The sequence below is a fragment of the Equus przewalskii genome, chromosome 26 (genome assembly GCF_037783145.1).
Source record: "Equus przewalskii isolate Varuska chromosome 26, EquPr2, whole genome shotgun sequence".
Classification (NCBI taxonomy): domain Eukaryota; kingdom Metazoa; phylum Chordata; class Mammalia; order Perissodactyla; family Equidae; genus Equus; species Equus przewalskii.
In genome coordinates, this window is record NC_091856.1 from 30,372,422 (window position 1) to 30,392,495 (window position 20,074).

The 20,074-nt window shown below is 45.9% G+C and overlaps 1 protein-coding gene across 50 annotated transcripts in view; it reads left to right on the forward strand.

Annotated features, from left to right (window-relative positions):
- RALGPS1 (Ral GEF with PH domain and SH3 binding motif 1) overlaps positions 1-20,074 on the forward strand; it is a 309,385-nt gene that overhangs the window by 93,602 nt on the left and 195,709 nt on the right. For all 50 annotated transcript variants that reach the window (XR_011533384.1, XR_011533386.1, XR_011533385.1 and 47 more), the window contains exon 4: positions 887-937. Coding sequence is in view for 47 of the 50 variants with exons in the window: in XM_070595478.1 (XP_070451579.1) it covers positions 887-937 (51 nt within the window). In the remaining 3 variants the exon portion in view is untranslated. The remainder of the gene's footprint in view (positions 1-886; positions 938-20,074) is intronic.

A 20,074-nucleotide genomic window follows, 5' to 3' on the forward strand; every position in this document is an offset into this window, starting at 1 on the left:
GCCTGCTAACACTGGCATCTCCTGTGACCTATGGGGATAGGTAGGTCGTGTGAAGTCAGCTCGGTCCCTGCCTTGGCCTGTAAAATTGTCAGCAAGGAAGTCGTCTTTTGTTGTTGCTTGATAAGCTTCAAACGATGGGAACAGCCTTTAAACCGGATGTGTATTTTCTCTATTGACAACATTAGTGCTTCTCAGGCTAGCTGTGGTCAAGGACCAGTTTTTTCATTTCCAGTCTGTTGAGGACTGATATTTTAAAAAATACAATAAAAATGTCATGGCAATTTGCTATAAAAGTTTCCAAATGCTTGCTCTTAGCTTCTGTAGTTATCTCACTGTGGGCTGGTGGAATAAATAGTTCGCGGTCCAGTGCTGGTCTGCGGGTGCATCTTGAGTAGCGCTCTACCATATAATTTAGAGGAGGCATGGACTTCAGAAGAAATGTACAATTTCTATAAGCCACAATTTAAAAAACTTTAAATTTAGTGTAATAGACAGTGTCTCTGTTTAGCATTCTAATTTTTAACGTTGTGTCTCCAACTTTTTAAAATTACAAAGGTAATTCATGATTGCAACAAAAACTCAAATAGTACAAAAATATCCAAACTGAAAATCTTCCCCTTCTCTCAGTCCCACCCTTCAAACTACTGTTATCAATTCTTAAATTGGAAGTTCGTCTCACGTTCAAGAAAGAGGGGTGTGGATCAAGATTTATGAAGCGAGAAGGGATGGGAGAGGCATTTTAGAAATTGACCCAATTTTTTACTCTCTTCTCTCTTGATTTTTATTTCAAGAGGGAAAGTATAACTTTTAAGAATTATAGATTCAGAGTAACATGACAGTTCTCTTTGATTCAGTGTTTCCTAACGCCCATTCTCTCTTGTTGCAGAGCCAGATCACGCTGATGGACATACCCGTATTCAAAGCCATCCAGCCGGAGGTCTGTACTTGGTCCTTCCTACTGTTCTACTAACGCTGTGGCTGGGACGAGAGGATTAAGTCAGCCACATTAGGGTGACAGTTTTTCGGTTTCTCTCTTGAAGTCTCTATAAACACATGTTAATCCATTTAAACCCCTATTAAAGCGAGCATCCAGGACCTTTCCGTTCTCCGTGGTGCTCATTCTTTGAGCCAGGTGTTTGGTTCTCCAGAGAATGTCAGTGCACCAGGCCCACTGCGGCCGGGCTGGGGCAGTTGGTCCCCACGGCCTCCATGTCTGAGTCGAGCCTTGCCACCCTAATTCCTTTTCCCAGGCTCCCCCTGCTGAACACGGTCACCATCAAGGAGATGTGAGGGAACATTTTTCTAGCGAGCTTCCTTTTTGTGGTCCCAAATTCTGGCGGTTGCGTTGTTTCTGATTTTAAAACCAGTTGCCACAGCAAAACACATACATATTTACCTTAAAAGCATATGTACATTTTTAGAAACAGCATATTCAATAAAGAGAAAGAGGTTGATTTTGGTCTTTAAAAAAATTCCTAGAAATATTTAGCAGTTGATAATGAGGCTTTCCAGTTATTTTAGTCAGTGTTCTTCTTTTGTTAGTAAGTAATGGAAATCCATTTCAAAGCAGCCGAATAGGCAGAAGAGGAACTTCTCACAAGGATAAGGGGACACTTTACCGACTGTGTGGGTACGGAGTTGAGGCAGCTTGGAGAGCCAGCCGGGACGCAAGCCGTCTCTGCTTCTTGCCCCTGCTGTTCCCTCTCCTCTTCTCTCCTGCCTTCTTTCACATCTGCCACTGTGGTCCAACCCAGCCTCCCCCAGGGCCCGCATTTACACGACCCACGTTTAAGCCACCTTCCGGACTGAGCCCAGCAGCTCTCAGTCCAGCCCAGCTGAGTCAGGTTTCTGGTGGTGGATCAGTGACCTCCGTGAGGAGTATGTTGCCAAGATGAGCAAGCACAGCTGAGGGGGACCCAGCCTTGTGAGTGGGGCGCAGATTTCAGAGAAGAGAGGTGTAGGTAGGGAGATATGCCAAAAGGTGTCTGCTGCAACCATGATGTGAATTCCTGACGCCCTTGACGTAATGCCCTTCTTCTTACAGCCTGGTAGCTGTTAACACTTTGAGAAAAATAGCATATTTTAATACAAAGCCAGACAAAGGATCTAGGCCTTTTGAGAGCTGGCATCAACCTACTACAAATTATGGGGGAAGCAAGTATTGCTAGCTGGTCTCAGCGTTTATGTGAGGACGTGGCAATGCTTTGTATTATTTTGTGTGTGCGCATACACATGTGTGTTGTGTTCATTAGGTTTGGGGAGCACAGCTATGTTTGCTTTTTTGAATTGGGTGACTTCCAGTCTTTTCCTGTTTTTTTCTAACGTGGAATTATCTATTCCTTCTAATTAAAAACAAATAACTCACGACCTCTTGGAGCCTTTTGGGGGAGTAGTTATATGGTGGTTGCCTTAGTTCTTAGCTGAAGTGATTTCTGATCGTGCTCTCTCATTGGCTTTTATCTGGAGCACTTTAGACATTTGGATCTTTATTCTTTGTTCTGAGCATCAAGTAGGGCAGCCCAGCCTGCCATGAGCTCTGATCCCTGGACCTGAGTGTGCCCAGGGAGGTGGGGATCACTGCTCAGGCTGGTTGTAGGAAGAAGGGGGTGGGGGGGTCCTTCAGAGGCACACCGAGGGGCAGGCTGAGACTCTTCCCCAGGCCGCTGCAGTTTGGAAGGTGTCTTATCCAAGGCATCTTGTTTCAAGTGTTGACAACACGTTAGGGTGGAGGTGTTTTGCTTTCAAGGTTTTAGCTTGGAGCAGTGGTTCTCTGTTTTGGCTGCACATCAGAATCATGTGGGCAGCCTCTGAAACATGGGGTGTCCAGACTCCACCCTAGACCATTGAATCTGAACCTCTGGGTCAGGGTCTGGAACCCAGGCCATCCTATGTTGTAAAAGTTTACCACGTGATTCTGATCCCAAATGAGGAGTAAGAACTAATTGCTTCGAGATATCTGGAGAAACCCCAAACTTGACTGTCTTGGATCTATGATATGTTAGCTAAAAATGGATGAGTTTGTTCCTCATTGTCATTGTCAAAACTGTGGTTAAAAGGAGGACCCTGGGAACTGCCCCAGCTTTTTTGCAGTTGTTATTGTTAGCAGACTGAAAACTGGAATTTTTCCCCTTGATGATGCCTGCCACGTTGTGGCTGGACCACCCCAGAGTTGGAAGGACGTGGATAAGGGACAGTTGTAAGTTTGATGTAGACAAGACTTTCCAGGACACAGAGCCCAGCATCTGAGAGCAAGATAGACACTGTGAGTGACCCGGACTCCTAGAAGATCAGGAGACCTGTGGACTGGTGCCCTTTAGTTCTGGCTCTCATCAGAATCAGTTGGGGAGCTCTGTAAAAAAATCCAGATGCCTAGGCTCCCTCCTTGGAGATTCTGATTCCATCAGGGTAGAGTGGGATTGGGAATCTGTGTTTCAATCAGTTCTAGTCACTGTTCTTTTTGATTCATAAATTGTCCTATCTTTAACCAGTGGTGGCCCTTTCATGTCATCTCTGGTATCCTTTTAACATAAGCCCATTAGTTTTTTTTTTTTAAAGATTTTATTTTTTTCCTTTTTCTCCCCAAAGCCCCCCAGCATAGTTGTACATTCTTCGTTGTGGGTCCCTCTAGCTGTGGCATGCGGGGCACGGACCCAGCATGGCCCAATGAGCAGTGCCATGTCCACTCCCAGGATTCGAACCAATGAAACACTGGGCCACCTGCGGTGGAGCACGCGAACCCAACCACTCGGCCACGGGGCCAGCCCCAAGCCCATTAGTTTTTGATAGCTTCCTTGCTCTTGGCAGAACGAGATATCCCAATGCTATGTTGTATATTTCTTGCTTAAGACCTGGAATTGGGCATTCCTTCAGGGATGCTGGTTTATTTTTGTGGAGAATAATACTTAGAAACCATGATCTGGGTGAGAGGATGTTCATTGCTACTGGGTTCCCGTTGCTTTTAGGCATTTTCGGTGGACAGGGCTGGGAAATATTTATTTTTTAAAAGGAAAAGTCGTGAGGCCATAGTTAGAGCAGGTGGCGTTATTCCTCCACAATTCTTCCTTCTCTCCTCCTCCTTGTCATAACTTCCTTGTGGGTGGCACGTATTTCCCCACCCTATTGACTTTGGGCTTGGCTTTGTCGTTGAGTGCAAATGACACTATGTGAATGGTGAGCTGAAGTCCAGCCCTCTCGAACTTCCAGTCTTCATGATGTGCTGGTTGCTATTGCTCGTTTAGCCTGAGTCCTAAAAGGAGGACATTATAGATGACCTGAACCTAACCCAGCCTGACCTGGCCCAGCCTGAGTGAACCTCGCAGAGGTCAGCGGAACTGCAGCCTCTGCAGACCTGTGAGCATGAAACAAGCCTCTGAGCTTTGAGGGTTGTTCGTTACACCACATTATCCTATAGAAACGTGACCAATACCATGTTGCTCTTTCCAAGTCACATCTAGCATTATAGGGTTGTTAACTTAATTCCCTTGATTTTTATAGGTTTTCTTCTACACTGACAATTTGGTTCCTAACAACATTAAATAATTACTTTTTTGTATTGTCCCATCATGTATATAGGATAGTTTTAAAATAATTATATCAATATTACCATTAACCAGCAGACTACTGGTTGAAGTTTAACATTTCTTTGCAATTCTGTTTGCCTTTATTCCTTTTCTTCTTATCTTCTCTCCCTCTTACAGTGCACTGATGCACGCAGGTGGGCCTCCCCCCTTGGCTCCCCCTCAGAGGCCTTCGGAAGCACTGGGCAGAAAAGGAGGGTTATGCTCCCTTGGTTCTGGATGTGTGCATCCTGAGAGACCTTGTTGTGATGTCAGTGCCTGGACATTGTAGATCCTCAATAAAGATTTGCTGAGTGAGTGGAGAATGAGTGGCTGACTGCGTGAGAGGAGAGGCACTGCAGCAGAACATTATCTGGCTGTGTTTAGGCACGTTGCCGAGGGGGGCGTACCAATTAGGGGAACGCTACTACCAGGGTGCCTGTTTTGCGGTGTAACCACTTCCCCCAAAGCAAGGGTTTTGCCTGGTGAGCTCAGCCTTTGAAGATCCAAATTTCCAAATGCCGTTGATAACTGAGGGTGGAACTGTGGCTTCTGCTCGTTTGTGCAAGGGGGACCGCGTTAGCATTATCCAGGGCTGAGAGGAAGCCAGGCAGACGGTGAGTTAAGGATTGGCAGGGCGCAAGGAAAATGGAAGTTACTTAGTATGGAACCAGAAGTGCCCTGTTCCCTGGTGACTCTAACAAGTGACCAGTTTTATCAAAAATTGGTGAGTTAACACAGAGACAACTCTGCAGCATGATAGCTCCCAGCTGTGTTTACCTTATAGGCCGTGGCCTAGAACCCCATCACCCCGTGGTGGATGGAGTGCAGAGCTGGATGGATTCCTGGCTGCCAGTGCTCACGGTGAGGGCTGCCTTGTGCGGGAGGTCTTCCTGAGGGCTCCTAGTGACAGCGGCCTTGTGAGCGGGTACAGTTTCAGGGTGGCATTTTGTCCCCACTGGCATTCCCTACCAAATCTGTCTGTCGTTATGTGCGGTTCCCAGCCTGTGGACTTGGAGGCCCAGCAGTTTCTCAGAGGCCAGTTTAAATGTCAGCACTGTTTTTATCATCAGTTTCAAGGTGGAGCAGCATCAAGAAGGAACTGCTGTTCTTAGAATGTGCTGAAAAAGAGCACGGTCTGTGCCTGACTCAGCCCGGGGTTCTATCCAAGCCGAGCCGCCGGGTCCACTAACCCTGCCTGGTGTTTCTAAGGGCCCGGACTTCATCTGACAAAGCTGGGGTTGAGCCCTGGCTTCACCCTTCCTAGCTCGGACTTCGGACAAGTTGCTCATCCTCTTTATGCTTCGGTTTTCTCATGTGTAAAACAGGGGAAATCATAGTTTTTACCTCGTAATGGGCCTGTAAGAACTTAGGTGCCTCCATGGAGCGAGTTCCCGGTAGCTGGTTCTCTCTCACCAGCGCACGGTTTGAATAGGCCGCGCATTGTAGACTGAGGTAGTGCTCATCAGAACACTTAGCGCTGACTGGGTGGGAGCCAGGAGCCCAGAGGACGGGTGCTTTGAGTAGCTGAGTGGTTGAGCACCGTCCTTGGACTCTTCCAGCCCTGAGTTCATGTCCTGGTCCCCTGGATAGCAGGAGGCTGAGGTCTGGACGAACTTACGCCACGGTGCCCTGAGGGCCCTGTGAACGTCCAGTGTGGGGACTGCCTTGGAGTTGGGGCATTGTCACTGAGCCTTGAAGGGAAGGGTCAGTAACTTATGGGCGATTTGGGGAATGAGATGGGAGTTGGGACAGACATTTCAAGCAGAGTGAATAACTCACTGAAAAGGCAGATAATATATTTAGCAAAACTTAACTCTACTTTTGGTGCCTGGCGTCTGGGGAGAAGAAAAGGTGAGTCCGCTATTCTCTGGGTTCAGTGCTCCTCAAGGGCACTCTGGGTTCTCTGCTCCTCAGGGGCATTGTTGCCAGTGTTGTCGGCATGCCAAGGGCCTTCCAGAAGTCACCATGTCGTTCTCTTGCCACCTGGCGGCTGGGGGCATGCAGGGTCACAGAGGCACGTGGATGGGTGTCCGGCGGTCCTGAATGTGATGGGAACAAGCGGCCGTGGATACCAGACTCAGTGAGGTGGGAAGCTCCTCTAAGTGTCCGTGTCTTTTCCGGTCTTCTTGCTGCCTCTGACCACATCGCTCCATCCCCACTGCCAGGTTTCCCAATACTCAGACTGACATTCGCTCACTCACTCAGCCGCTCATTCGCCAGTCTACTGTGCTCTCTGCTGGAGACTCAGAGACAAAGGCCACACTGGTACAATGCAGCGAGAGTGAGGGGCAGACCTGTCAATGAGCAGCAGACAGGAAGTGTTTGGGGCTGTAGGGGTGTCAAGGAGACAGTAGGGGATAGGGATGGACAGGAGGCAGAATCCCCACAGCCCTGGGGATTTGCTGAAGGACTTCAAAAGGGGAGTGACAGACTTGTCTTTTAGAAAGTTCATTCTGACTGCCTGGGGCAGAACCCGCCGGAGTCAGGGACACTGGTTAGGAGGCTTCACGGTCGTCTGCGTGAGTCAGGGACACTGGTTAGGAGGCTTTGCGGTCGTCTTCGTGAGGCAAGAGTGGCAGCGATGGGGAAGGGGGAGGGCCTGGTGTTCTGAGGCTGCTGTGAGAGCTGAGACAAGAAGAAACAGGAGAGAGAGGAGCGCATTGTGCCTTTGGGGAGCAGCAGGAAGAGCAGAGGGCAGAGAAGGAGGCAGAGGAAGTGCCCCTAGAGGTAGGAGGAGGCCCGGGGAGCCCAGTCCCCTGGGAGTCAAGCAGGATGGTCAGCGTGTTTGCCTTGGGGGAGAGAGGCCAGAAGGGCTGAGAGGGCTGACGGCCTGAAAACTCAAGAAGGGCTGAGGAACCAAAAGTTGAGCAGGGGGCAAAGCACAGGTTTGGTCACGAGTCGGGGAGGGAGAGGGAGGCCAGGAGGTAATGGAGGGAGAAGGATTTCAGAGTTCAGGGTCTTTGGGGTGGGGTAGCTCTGGTGACTGTGCTTGAAGGGGTGATGGCTGTGCTTTAGGGTCGCTGAAGTGGAGGGAAGATGAAGGTCTTTCTGGGAGGAGGTGGAGGTACGGTGTGACCCAGGGGTGAGAAGGCATACCACCTAGTTTAGTGATGTCCCTAGCGATGACAGCAGGAGAATGGGAGGAGGGGAAGGCTGTGAGCCCGAGCTAAAGGCAAGAGAGCATCCTGGGGTCCAGCTGACAGCAACGTGGAGGGGAGACGGAGGTGCCAGGAAATAGCTTGGGCTTCTCCAGAGAAAGCTGTGGCCTAGACTGGAGCCTCAGGAGATAAGGAGCCAGAGTGTCACCAGCACCTGCCACTTGGGTTCAAGGCACAGGCCAGGTGCTCAGTGTTAGTGGAAGGCAGCCAAGGGGTGGTCTGGGTAGGTGTGTGATCCTCTGCTGTTTCCTCACTGTGGCCCTGGAGGGAACCAGGTGTTTAGAGGAGAAGGCAGATCCAGTTAGAATGAGGCGGTAGGAGCAGCATTAACAAATGTTTTGGGACAGTGGAAGCAGAGGCATTACCCAGGTGGAACTCATGTCCCTGTGGGGCACTTACTCCAGAGACATTTGCTTTCACCCTTCCCCGCGTCAGGGCTTGAGACCTGGGAGCGGGACTTGACCAGCATCTGCTGGTTTGCGGAAGGGCTGGCCTGCAGGAATGGAAGACTCCCCTCCGGATTGCACAGTTTCCTCTGGGCCGCATGACACGTTGCAGTTCAGGAAAACACTGCCTGTGGGTTCAGGAACCCGACCCTCTGGCCTTTTGTCTGGATGTGCTTGCCTGCTCTGAAGAAGCGGGCATTCCAGAAAGCCGAGGTCAGTGTTGGATGTCAGACAAACCCTGTGTGTCTTTGCTGCTCCTTGGAATCACAGTGTTTGGCCCTGGAGAAGGGAAGAGCGTTGCCAGCAGGCAGTTATTTGTAAAGAGGAGATTGGTTTCGCTGACATCATTAGAACCCCTCTCTCGGGTCACATGCTGGGCAGTTTTCTCAGACCATTTCCCTTTACTGCCCCAGCCTGGCCTAAGTCACTGCCGCCTCTCCTCCGATCATGTCTCCCCACGTTCAGTCCGTCCCCTGACCTCCTCTCTGTATCCAGAGACATCTTTCTAAAGCCAAAGTCTAACTGCCTCCCTGTCCTGCCCAGAACCCTCTGAGGCTCCCCACTGCTCTTGGGATGCAGACCTGCCTCCTTTACCCAGCCAGCCAGGCTCGGTGTGATGGGGCACCTCAGCCGGCCCAGCCCACGGCTCCATGCTGCCCACAGCCTCCCTGGTTTCCTTCCCACATGCTGTGCCCTCTGCCGGGAATCTCCTCTCTTCCCTCTCACAGGTGACCGCCTCCTCCCTCAGGAGATGGAGTGAGCAGCCTAGAGCTCCAGGGAAGTGCGGTTCCCCTCAGGTTCCCTCTCCAACATCTGCTACCTCCCACACATAGCGCCTTTCACCTCCGTGCTGAAAGGTCATGACTTCTAAAAGTTTGAATATTAGTTGTTTCAAGTCTGTCCTCCTCCTAGATTATAAACTCCACGGACGCAGGGATCACGCCAATACTGTTCCCAGATCCTGTGACCTGGCGCGGTACCTGATGTTATTTGTTGAATACCTTTAGGATGTAGTAGTAGTAATAATGATAATAATGGTAAGATCCCATTGAGTTCTCGTGACTTCTATGCTATACTGCCTCCCTTTGTTCAAAAAACTGAATCAGGTAGTAGGGGGTGGCCCAGGTGCCCTCCATGTGGGGCCCTGGTGTGGGGCGGATGGCTCCTGCGTGAGCTGGGCAGTGCTGATGTCGGTTAGCACAGGAAGCCTGAGCAGCTGTCGCTCTCATCTGTTGTTGCTCTGAGTTTGCATTTGTTATTTGTTTCTCATTTCCTAGTAATTGCTGTATCCATTGTAACGATTTCTTGTCACAATGGAAACAGTGGAAAATGGCTTCCCCCCAACTCCATTCATGATGGAGATGGAGGTTGGAGTCTCTCTCTGGCCCCAGAAGAAGACCTGCCTGCAGGGTGGGGAGAGCCGGCTGCCGCAGGAGTCGCATCTGCCTGCAGACAAAGGCCAGAAGCACATTTGATCCAAGGGAACCAACACTTTGCAACTTCCAGACTCATTTTTTGTCCCTTCTTGAATGTGGGTATGACATTGGTGCTGGTTGGAACCCAAATTTCCCTTTAAATGAATTAATAATGCAAAACAGAGCCTTTGGTGAACAGCTGTTCTTATCCACAGGGACTTGGCACCTGATTGTGATTTTTGTCCTCAAGGAGAACAGGGTTCGTTTGGACTCTTGCTGCAGGAGCAACTGCATTATTCCAGGCAGTTTGGTGAGGTGGGAGGATCATAAGCTTCGGAGGCAGGAAGTTCTGCATTTGAAAGCTGGCCCTGCCACTGTCTGTGTGATTATGGCAAGTTCCTTCCCCTCTCTGTGCCTCCATTTCCTTAACTGTGAAATGGAAATGATACCCCTCTCGTAGGGCTGCGAGGGTTAAAGGAAATTGCATAGGCAGACGGCCTGGCGCATGGCAGAGACTCTCAAGATAGTTCTCTTTTGAGAGAAGTCAGGGATGTAATGAGAAAAGCAGTGACAGTGCTAACAAGTCAAGCTTAGAAGCGCCCTGGGCCCAGCACTGTGTGAAGCTCTCCCAGGGAAGGACCTTTTCTGTCACTGCTGTGTCCCTTATTCCCACCACAGTGGCACATTATGGGAGCAGTACTTGTCAGCACCTGTTGAGTGAGTGAGAGGCAGAGAGAAAGCATTTCTTTCTGTGTGGCCCAGAGCCTAAGGCCTCAGGCCCTGGAGTGAGCAGGAGCCAGGAATATCTGTGCGCCGATGCTCAGTCACTTAACCTCTCTAAGTGTCAGTTTCCATATTTCTGCAATGGAGGTGATAATATGACTGCTTCAAAAAATTGGACGTGAGAACTGGATGAGATTTTTTTCAACTTCATTGAGGTATAATTGGCATATAAGAAACCATGCAAAGCCAACCATTTGATGAGTTTGGATATATATGTATACACTCGTGAAACCATCATCACTCAGGATAATAAACATACCCATCACCCAAAAAGTTCCCTCATGCTCCTTGCAAACCCTCCCTCCCCTCCCCCTCGCCCCACTGTCTTCTTGAAATCAGGTAGTAAAGTCCTTAAAATGTGTTCTTCTATTTCGAAATTGTTTTGGCTATTCTAGTCCTTTGCATTTTTCTATGAATTTTAAAATCTTCTTGTTAAGTTTTACAGACGGTCTGCTAGGATGTTGATTGTGCTTATATTGAGTCTGTGGACCACTTTGGGGAGAGTTCACGTCTTAACGACATTGAGTCACCTGAACTGTGAACACAGTGTGTATCTCCAAGTATTTAGGTCGTCTTTAATTAGGAGATTTGTTCCTAAGTATTTCATTTTCTATGCTATTGTAAATGTTATGTTATTTAAATTAACTTGCTCATTACTAGTTTATAGAAATATGACTGATTTTTCTAAATTGACCTTGTTTCCTACAACTTCGCTAACCTCACTTATTCTAGTAGCTTTTTTGTAGATTCTATAGGATTTTCTACACAGGTAATGATGTTTCTGTGAGTAACAACAGTCTTATTTGTTTCTTTCTAAACTGGATGCTTTTATTTCTTTTACTTGCCTTATTCACTGGCTATAACCTCTAGTATACTGTTGAATAGAAGTGGTGAGAGCAGATATCCTTGGCTTGTTTCTGATCTTAGAGGAAAACTGGTCTTTCACTGTTAAGGATGTTAGCTTTTAGCTGTAGGTTTTTCATGGATGTCTTTTATCAGGTTGAGAATGTTCCCTTCTAATCCTAATTTGCTGATAATTTTTATCTGGAATGGGTATTGGGTTTTATCAAATGCTTTTCTTGCATCTATTGAGATAGTCATATGGTTTTTCTTTTTTAGTCTGTTACTATGGAGAGTTATATGATTGATTTTTGAATGTTAAACCAACCTTGCATTCCTGTGATAAACCCTATTTAGTCATGATGTAGAGTCTTTTTTGTATGTTGTTGGATTTGATTTGCTAACAGTTTGTTAAGAATTTTGGCCTCTGTGTTTATGATGAGGAATATTGGTCTGTATTTTTCTTTTCTTGTAATGTCTTTTTCTGGTTTTGGTATCAATGAAATGCCGACCTCATAAAATGAGTTGGGAAGCATTCTTTCCTTTTCAGTTTTCCAGAAGGGTTTATGTAGAGTTGGTATGATTTCTTTCTTAAATATTTGGTACATTTCCCCAATAGAGCCACCTGGACCTGGAGTTTTCTTTGTGGAAAGGGTTTTGTTTTTTACTTTTAAGTAGACTATTTTTTAGAGCAGTTTTAGGTTCATAGCAAAATTGAGCAGAAAGTACAGAGAGTTCCCATATACCCCCTCTATCAACACAAACACAGCCTCCCCCACTATCAACATCTCCATCAGATAGGTAGATTTGATACAATTGATGAACCTACATTGATGCATCATTATTTCCCAAAGTCCATAGTTTACATTAGGGTTCACTCTTAGTGTTGTGCATTCTGTGGGTTTTGACAAGTGCATAATGACATGTATCTACCATGATAGTATCATACGGAATAGTTTCACTGCCCTAAAAATCCTCTGTGCTCTACTGTTCATCCCTCCCTCTTCCCTAACCCTGGCAACCACTGATCTTTTCAGTGTCTCAGCTTTGCCTTTTCCAGCATGTCACAGAGTTGGAATCATAGAGTTTTATAGCCTTCTTTCACTTAGTAATATGCGTTTAAGGTTGTTCCATTGTCTTTTCATGGCTTGATGGTTCATTTCTTTTTAGCGCTGAATAATATTCCATTGTCTGGCTCTGCCACAGTTTATCTGTTCACCTGTCCTACTGAGGCCATCTTGGTTGCTTCCAAGTTTTGGCAATTATGAATAAAGCTGCTGTAAGTATCCATATGGAGGTTTTTGTGTGGTCATAAGTTTTCAGTTCCTTTGGGTAAATACCAAGTAGTGTGATTCCTAGATTGTTGTAGGAAAGTCTTAAACTATGAGTTTTATATCAATTTCTCTAATAGATATGGAGCTATTCAGGTAATCTGTTTCTTTTTTAGTGACCTTTGGTTGTGTTTTTCAATGAGTTTGTCCATTTTATTATCTAGGTTGTTAAATTTATTCCTGTGAAGTTCGTAATATTCCCTTATCCTTTTCATATCTGTAGGATTCATAATGATTTCCCCTCTCTCATTCCTAGTATTGATAATTTGTGTCTCCTTTCTTTCTTCCTGATTAGTCTGGCTAAGTTTATCAATTTTATTGATCTTAAAAAAAGTGCTTTTGGTTCCATTAATTTTTTTCTATTGCTTTTCCGTTTTCTAATCTGTTGATTTATGTTCATTTTTTTTAAAGATTTAAAAAAAATTTTTTCCTTTCTCTCCCCAAAGCCCCTCAGTACATAGTTGTATATATTTTTTAGTTGTGGGTCCCTCTAGTTGTGGCATGTGGGACGCCGCCTCACCATGGCCTGATGAGTGGTGCCATGTCCATGCCCAGGATCCGAACCAGCGAAACCCTGGGCCACGCAAACTTAACCACTGGGCCACAGGGCTGGCCCCTATGTTCATTTTTAAAATTATTATCTCCTTTCTTCTGCCCACTTTGGGTTTAATTTGTTCTCTTAGTTTCCTAAAGTGGAAGCTGAGGTCAGTGATTTGGGACCTTTCTGATGCAGTGCTGTAAGTTTCCATATAAGCTCTGCTGTAGCTGTGTCCCACGTTTTGATATTTTGAGCTTTCATTTCCAACTAGTTCTTTCTAATTTTCTAGTTTGATTTCTTTCTAATTTTCCATTTGATGTCTTTTTGACCCATGAATTATTTAGTAATGTGTTATTTAGTTTCCAAATATTTGGGGATTTTCTAGGTATTTTATGCTATTGATATCTAATTCCATTGTTGTCAGAGAACATATTTTGTATGATTTGAATTATCTTGAAAAAAATGTGTGTTCTGCTTTTGCATAAAGTGTTCTATAAATGTAATTGAGGTTCTGTTGGTTAATAGTGTTATTGAAGTCATCTATATCCTGATTTTCTACTTATTTGTTCTGTTAATTATTGAGAGAAGAGTATTGAAATCTCCCACTATAATTGTAGATTTGTCGATTTCTCCTTTCAGTTCTATCACTTTTTGCTTATGCATTTTGAAATTCTATTATTAGCTGTACAAATATTTATAATTGTTAAGTTCTCCGATTGAATTTACCCTTTATCATTATGAAATAACCTGCCTTATCCCTGGAAATATTCTTGGCTCCGAAATCTCCTTTGTTTGAGAACATAACCATCTTTCTTTTGATCAGTGTTAGCTTGTATCATGGTCTGAATGTTTGTGTCCCTTCCGAATCCATGTGTTGAAATTGTAACTCCCAAGGTGGTGGTATTAGGATGTGGGGCCTTTGGGCAGAATCCTCATGATTGGGGTCAGTGCCCTTGTAAAAGAGATCCCAGAGAGCTAGCTTATCCCTTCCGCCATGCGAGGACACAGTGAAAAGATGCCGTCCAGGAACCAGGAAGTATGCCCTTACCAAATACTGAATCTACCAGCATGTTGATCCTGGACTTCCCAGCATATATTTTTAGGCAGCATATAGTTGAGTCCTGCTTTTTAATCCAGTCTGACAACCTCTGCCTTTTAATTGGGGTACTTAGACTATTTATATTTAATGTGATTATTGATATGGTTGGATATGGTTGTTCTCCTTTTCCTCTTCTTCTGACTTCTTTTTAAGTAATTGAGCATATTTCATGACTCCATTTAATCTCTTTTGTTGGCTGGCCAGCTCTAATCTCTTTGATAGTTGGTTCAGGGTTTATAGTGTGCGTCTTTAACACATCACAGTCTGCTTTTAAGTGATAATATACCGTTACGTAATATAAGAACTTTACAGTAGTTTACTTCTATTTAGCCAGCCCCAGTGGTTTAGTGGTTAAGATTTGGTGCTCTCACCACCACGGACCAGGTTTATTTCCTGCCCAGGCAACCACACCACCCGTCTGTCAGCTGTCACACTGTGGTGGCTGCATGTTGCTGTGATGCTGAAAGCTGTGCCACCGGTATTTCAAATCCCAGCAGGGTCGCCCATGGTGGACGGGTTTCAGCAGAGCTTCCAGACTAGACAGACTAGGGAGAAGGACCTGGCCACCCATGTCTGAAAAATTGGCCATGAAAATCCTGTGACCAGCAGTGGAGCGTTGTCTGCTAACAGCGCTGGAAGGTGAGAGGGTGGCACAAAAGACCAGGGAGTATTGTGCTTTGCTGTACACGGGGTTGCTAGGAGGTAGAATCAACTCAACAACACTAACAACAAAACTTCTATTTACCTCTCTCCCCTTCTTTGTAGTATTGCTGTCAGACGTTTCACTTCTACATACGTGATAATCTCCACCATATGTTGTTATTGCATTTGTATTAAACAATTGTCTGTTAAAGTCTATTATCTTTTAAGATTTTTAGAAGTACGTAAAGTGCACAAATCTTAAGGGTACACTAAATGCATTTTTACAAGATAAATAAACCATGCCGCTGCCACCAGATCAAGATGGAGAACATTACCAACACCCCAGAGGCCTACCTCATGCCCTCTCCAAGTTATTAACTACCCCCAAGTGTAACCGCTATTCTAACTTCATCACTATCGGTAGTTTTGTCTATTTTTTAACTTTATATAAATGGAATCATATTGTATATACTTTTTGTCTAACTGTTTTCACTTAACATTATATGCATGTGATTTATCACGTTTGTGTGTGTCTAGCAGGAGTTTTATCCTTTTTCATTTCTGTGTAGTATTCCATTCATTGTATGAGCAGACCATATTTTATGTATCCTTTCCAATGTTGTTGAGTGCTTTAGTTGTTTCCACTTGGGGCTCTTATGAATAATGCTGCTACAAACATCCTTGAACATGTATTTCGTTGGACATAAACACTCATTTCTCTTGAGTGGAATATCCTGGAGTGGAATTGCTTGGTCATTAGGAATGTGGATGTTCACCTTAACAGATACTGCCAGACTGTTTTCAAAAGTGGTTGTGTCAATGTACACACCCAGCAGCAGTGTGTGAGAGTGTGTGTTGCTCTGCACCCCTGTCAACACTTGGTATTGTCAGAGGACAGAACAGCAGTGAATGCAGAGCTCACCCCAGTGCGTTTCCCTTCCCTCCTGGGTCTCGGGCCCTCAAATCCTGGCTGCTTTGGTTACTCTCTGATTTTTTTAAATAGTCAGTTTTTTGCTGCTGTTACTTTATCCAATTTTTATAGTTAATCCAATACTAGTTATTTTGTTGTGGACATAATGAAAAGCCTTTTTCTTTACTTTGAATACTGTTCTTTATTTTGAAAACTGTCTTCTGTGGAAGAAAGCTGTTTCTCTCCAATTATATTAAGGTATCATTCTACTCCCAAAGTGTGTAGGATTACATGAGATGCTACCACGTACGTCTGGGTAATGACAGTTTTCATTGTCACTCTGTTACATTGTGTAGTATTTTCCCTTTGAAAGGCCCTTATGAAAGTGTCCCTTTCCTTTGTTTGTGTTTGTACTGATCCTCGCTGAGGTCAGAAAATGTCGAATGAAAGTGCGGTGACACTTACACAGGCGTGGGTCTTACCTTCATGACTGGATGTTTAGGCTGCGCGGAGACGACTCGTCAGTGATCGCATGACGCCTGCAAAGGGGAAGGAGCACTCACCTCCTGAAGGTTCATAAGGAGAAGCGGCCTTGTTAGGGAGAGGAAGGCTTGCCTTGCAAAGGCTGGAAATTTTCCAAAACTTGGACTCACCCCGACATAAAACCTTGTTTTGAAATACCCGTCAAAATTGCTTATTGCCACACAAAAGAAGTCACTCTGACAGGAGATGACTTGGTGAAGCCACGTAACTTGGGCATGACTGAGCGTAGTGGTGGCTCAGAGCAGAGGAAGGAGATTAAAGAGTTCCTCTGTCAAATGGTGTCATTTCTGGAAGAGCTGACCTATCTTCTGGTATTTTGAAGTAGGTTGTGGAAAGATTCGGCCCCTGTGCTATTTCTTTTGAAATTCATTGCACAGACTGCTTAATGATAGTCTCAGTGCAACCAGCTCCTGTTGGTATCTGTTAAACCTGCGTGTTGTCAACATCCAAGAAGAATTCTTGTATTGCAGATGCCTTTGGGAAATTTCCAGGCCTTCAAAATGGCAAACAGTCTCTTTGCCAAGCTAAATTTTGACTGAAAGGAACGTCAAGGCTATCTGTGGAGAGATGAAGCATCTGTTTTGTCTAGCAACACATCTGGTTTTGCAGCTTTGATGAAGCAAGGAGGCCCACCTGCCGCCGTGGCTGAGCCTCTCCGTGCCAGCGTGCACTGATGTCAAAGATTGCGAGGGTCTTGAAAGCCCGCTTTGAAAGCCGCAGTTTCGTCGGAGCTGGGCCCAGAGTTACCGCCTTCTCTGGAGGTTTTGCTGTGAAATGGAGCAGAACGTAGAGCTGCTTCGACTGCCCGGGAGTTCACTGGCTCTCCAAAGGAAAGTCTTGAAGTACTTGACTGAAATTCAGACTGAAGTTCTACTTTTTTTTTTTTTCTTTGAAAGTAAAGAAAAACACACAAAACAGAGAAAGAGGAATTCATTCATGACTTGGCTTACTTACTAGATATTCTTGGCCGTGTGAATGAGGTAAATCTTTCAATTCACCATTATAGATGTTTCTGAAAAACGGGCAGTCTTGGCCGTGCTGTCCTCTGGAAGAGGAGACTGGGCTGGACAAGTCTGAGCTCCACTGCTAGACGCAGTGTGGGTGCGGCCTGGGTGTGGCACAGGCATGCCTGGTCCTCAGCAGCAGGAGTTGGGAGATGCCCTTCTCTTCTGAAGGCTACTTCTCAGCAAAACATACAGAGGGAGGCTGGGTGCACAGTCCTTCCCTGAGGACAACCATCAACGACAGAGACCTTGACATTGCTTTCCTTGGTGGCTTGAGAAAAAAGAAAATGACGTGGCATTGATTCATCTGGAGAACTCTTGGGAAATGGCACCGTTCCTTGACGCCTGACACTTGCTGCCTCTCGTCCGGGGGCTTGGGGGTGGTGATCTAGCATGCCACTGCCTTCCTTTGGGAGTCAAGGTTTTCAGCATTTATTGGTGAACAAAAAAGTCAAGTTGACTGAACGTCAAGGTGTCATGTGTCAGGGAGTGTCATGTGTTGCATGTCAAGGAGTGTTTCACAATTCCAACTTTATATTCAATAATAGTAACCATTATAACTGTATTTATTGAATGTTTACTATGTGTCTGGCGCTATTCTAATAATTTTACGTGAATTGACCCATTGAATATTTACAGCAATCTTATAAGGCAGGTACTGTTATTGTCCTCATTGTCGAATGAGAAGATTTTGGCCAGAGACGTGAATCACTCTGCCTAGGGTCATAGGGCTGGTCAGTGGTGGAGCCAGATTCGAACTTAGGTGGTCTGGCTCAAGGACCCACATGTCAGCCCCTGGTAACTGTCTCTCTCATGCCAGACTGCAGCAGGATCCACATTAGAGTTCAGGTTTGATCTTAGTGGCACAATTTGGATTTCTTTTGATTCTTTTCAGGAAGTTGGTACTAATTTTTTTGCTTGAAAAAATAAGAGAGAAAAGTAATCTCTGAAAAGATTTTTCATTTAAATTAAATGTTAAGATAAATTGTGTACAAAATTTGACATATTTTTGTTACTCACATTTTACTGGGGAGGAAGCCTGCAGCTTTCATTAGATTCCAAAGGACCCTGAAACCCAGGCGCAGCGACCACATCCAGTGTGTCTTTGTCTCTCAAATGCCTGGCCTGGTGCTGGGCACATAGTATTTGTTCAGTAAACTTTCATTGACTCGCTGAATAAAAAGTTGCTGTGCCGAAAGAACTGAAGCTCCACTGTCGGGAAAACTCACTTTTTCAGATTGCTTTGCTTCCTGCTAGTTGATATAACATACCACCCATTCAGTCAACAGTGAGTTATTCAACACCTGCTCTGGCCAGGTACTTACTTAGGAGCTGGACGTACAAAGGCGAACAAATTAGGCTTTGGTCCTCTCCCTGCACATTGCTTATAGTGTAGGGAGGGAAGCCAGACTATTCTGCAGGCACTTCCAGAAAGACTAGTCAGGGCTACTGTCAGGGGAGTTACATGTGCACATAGGAGCGTCCAACTGGTCTGGGGTCCTAGGGGTTCAGGAAAGCTCGTCCGAACAAATGGCCCACACCCAAGGAGCAAGGTGGGGTTGGTCAGGTGAAGGGGAGGAGAAGGAATATTTCCAGCAGAGGGAGCAGCATGTACCAAGGAAGGCCTTAGGAGAGAGCAAGACAGGGAGGACGAAGCAATGAAAGAACGTCCTGCGTGGCTGGGTCAGGTGCAGAGGCCCAGGCAGCTGGGTGGCTGGTAGAGGAAAGCAGTGATGGAGGGTGGGGTGGGGCACTTTGAGAATTTGGTGTCATGTGGGTTGAATTTGAGGTGCCTGTGAAACACCCACAGGGGATGCCCAGTGCCAGATCGTGACGTCCAAATAGAATACTTCTTTCCCAGAAGGTTTAAATTGGGCTGTTTTGTGGACCTAGTCGGCGTGCCCTCACAGAATTCTAGATTCTTAGGAGCTGCTGCCTCTGGCCCTGTCTATAGGAGGACCCCTAGGCTTGTGAAGGGATCTTGGAGGCTGACGTGCCACTGGAGACTTCTTAGTGGCCACAGTGTCCCTGGAAGATGGGACACTGCTGGGACCCGGGAAAAGAAAACACGTGCAGGGGCAGCCTTGAGAGAAGGGAGAGGATGATACCAGAGCAGCCGGGAGAGGAGAGGAGCATCTTGGAAAGGCTCCCTCGTTGCCTAGAAACTTCCAGAAGGGAAGAGGAAGAGTCTGCTCAAGCACCTTATCTTTGGGAGCTTGTGTGGCATACTGGTTAACAGCATGAGTTATGGTTCAGACAGGGCTGAGTTTGCAATCCTCTCTACCACCAACTAGCTGTGTGAATTTGGGCATTTCCTTAACATCTCTAAATCTTTATCTTATCTGTAAAATAGTGACGACAACAGTACCTATTTCACAGGGTTATTGGGAGGATTTGCGCGATGATGCATTTACATCCTCAGCAGCTCTGGCTGCAGCACGGTCAGTGCTCGGATGGTTGCTGCTGGTGTTCCTTCCCTTCCTCTTTTTCTTCTTTCCGGAATTGTTGTTATCGTCCTCACCCAGATGTCTCTCTGAGAGGGATGTAAACTGGTCTTGAGTCTTGGATCCCAATCCTATGGATTTAGGGAGGCCAGAGCTTTCTCTCCAGATCCCTGCGAATCCCTGGAGGCTCACTCCGATCTCATATGCTGTTTCTACACTGTACCACAGGGATGCAGACACCTTTGCAAGTTTCTTCCGAAGAATCTGCCATACAAAGCGCTAGGGAGCCACCGAGGTTTCATGGAAAGGGAACCTTGGGAGCCACGCTAACAGCTTTAGCAGGCACGGTAGGCATCACTACT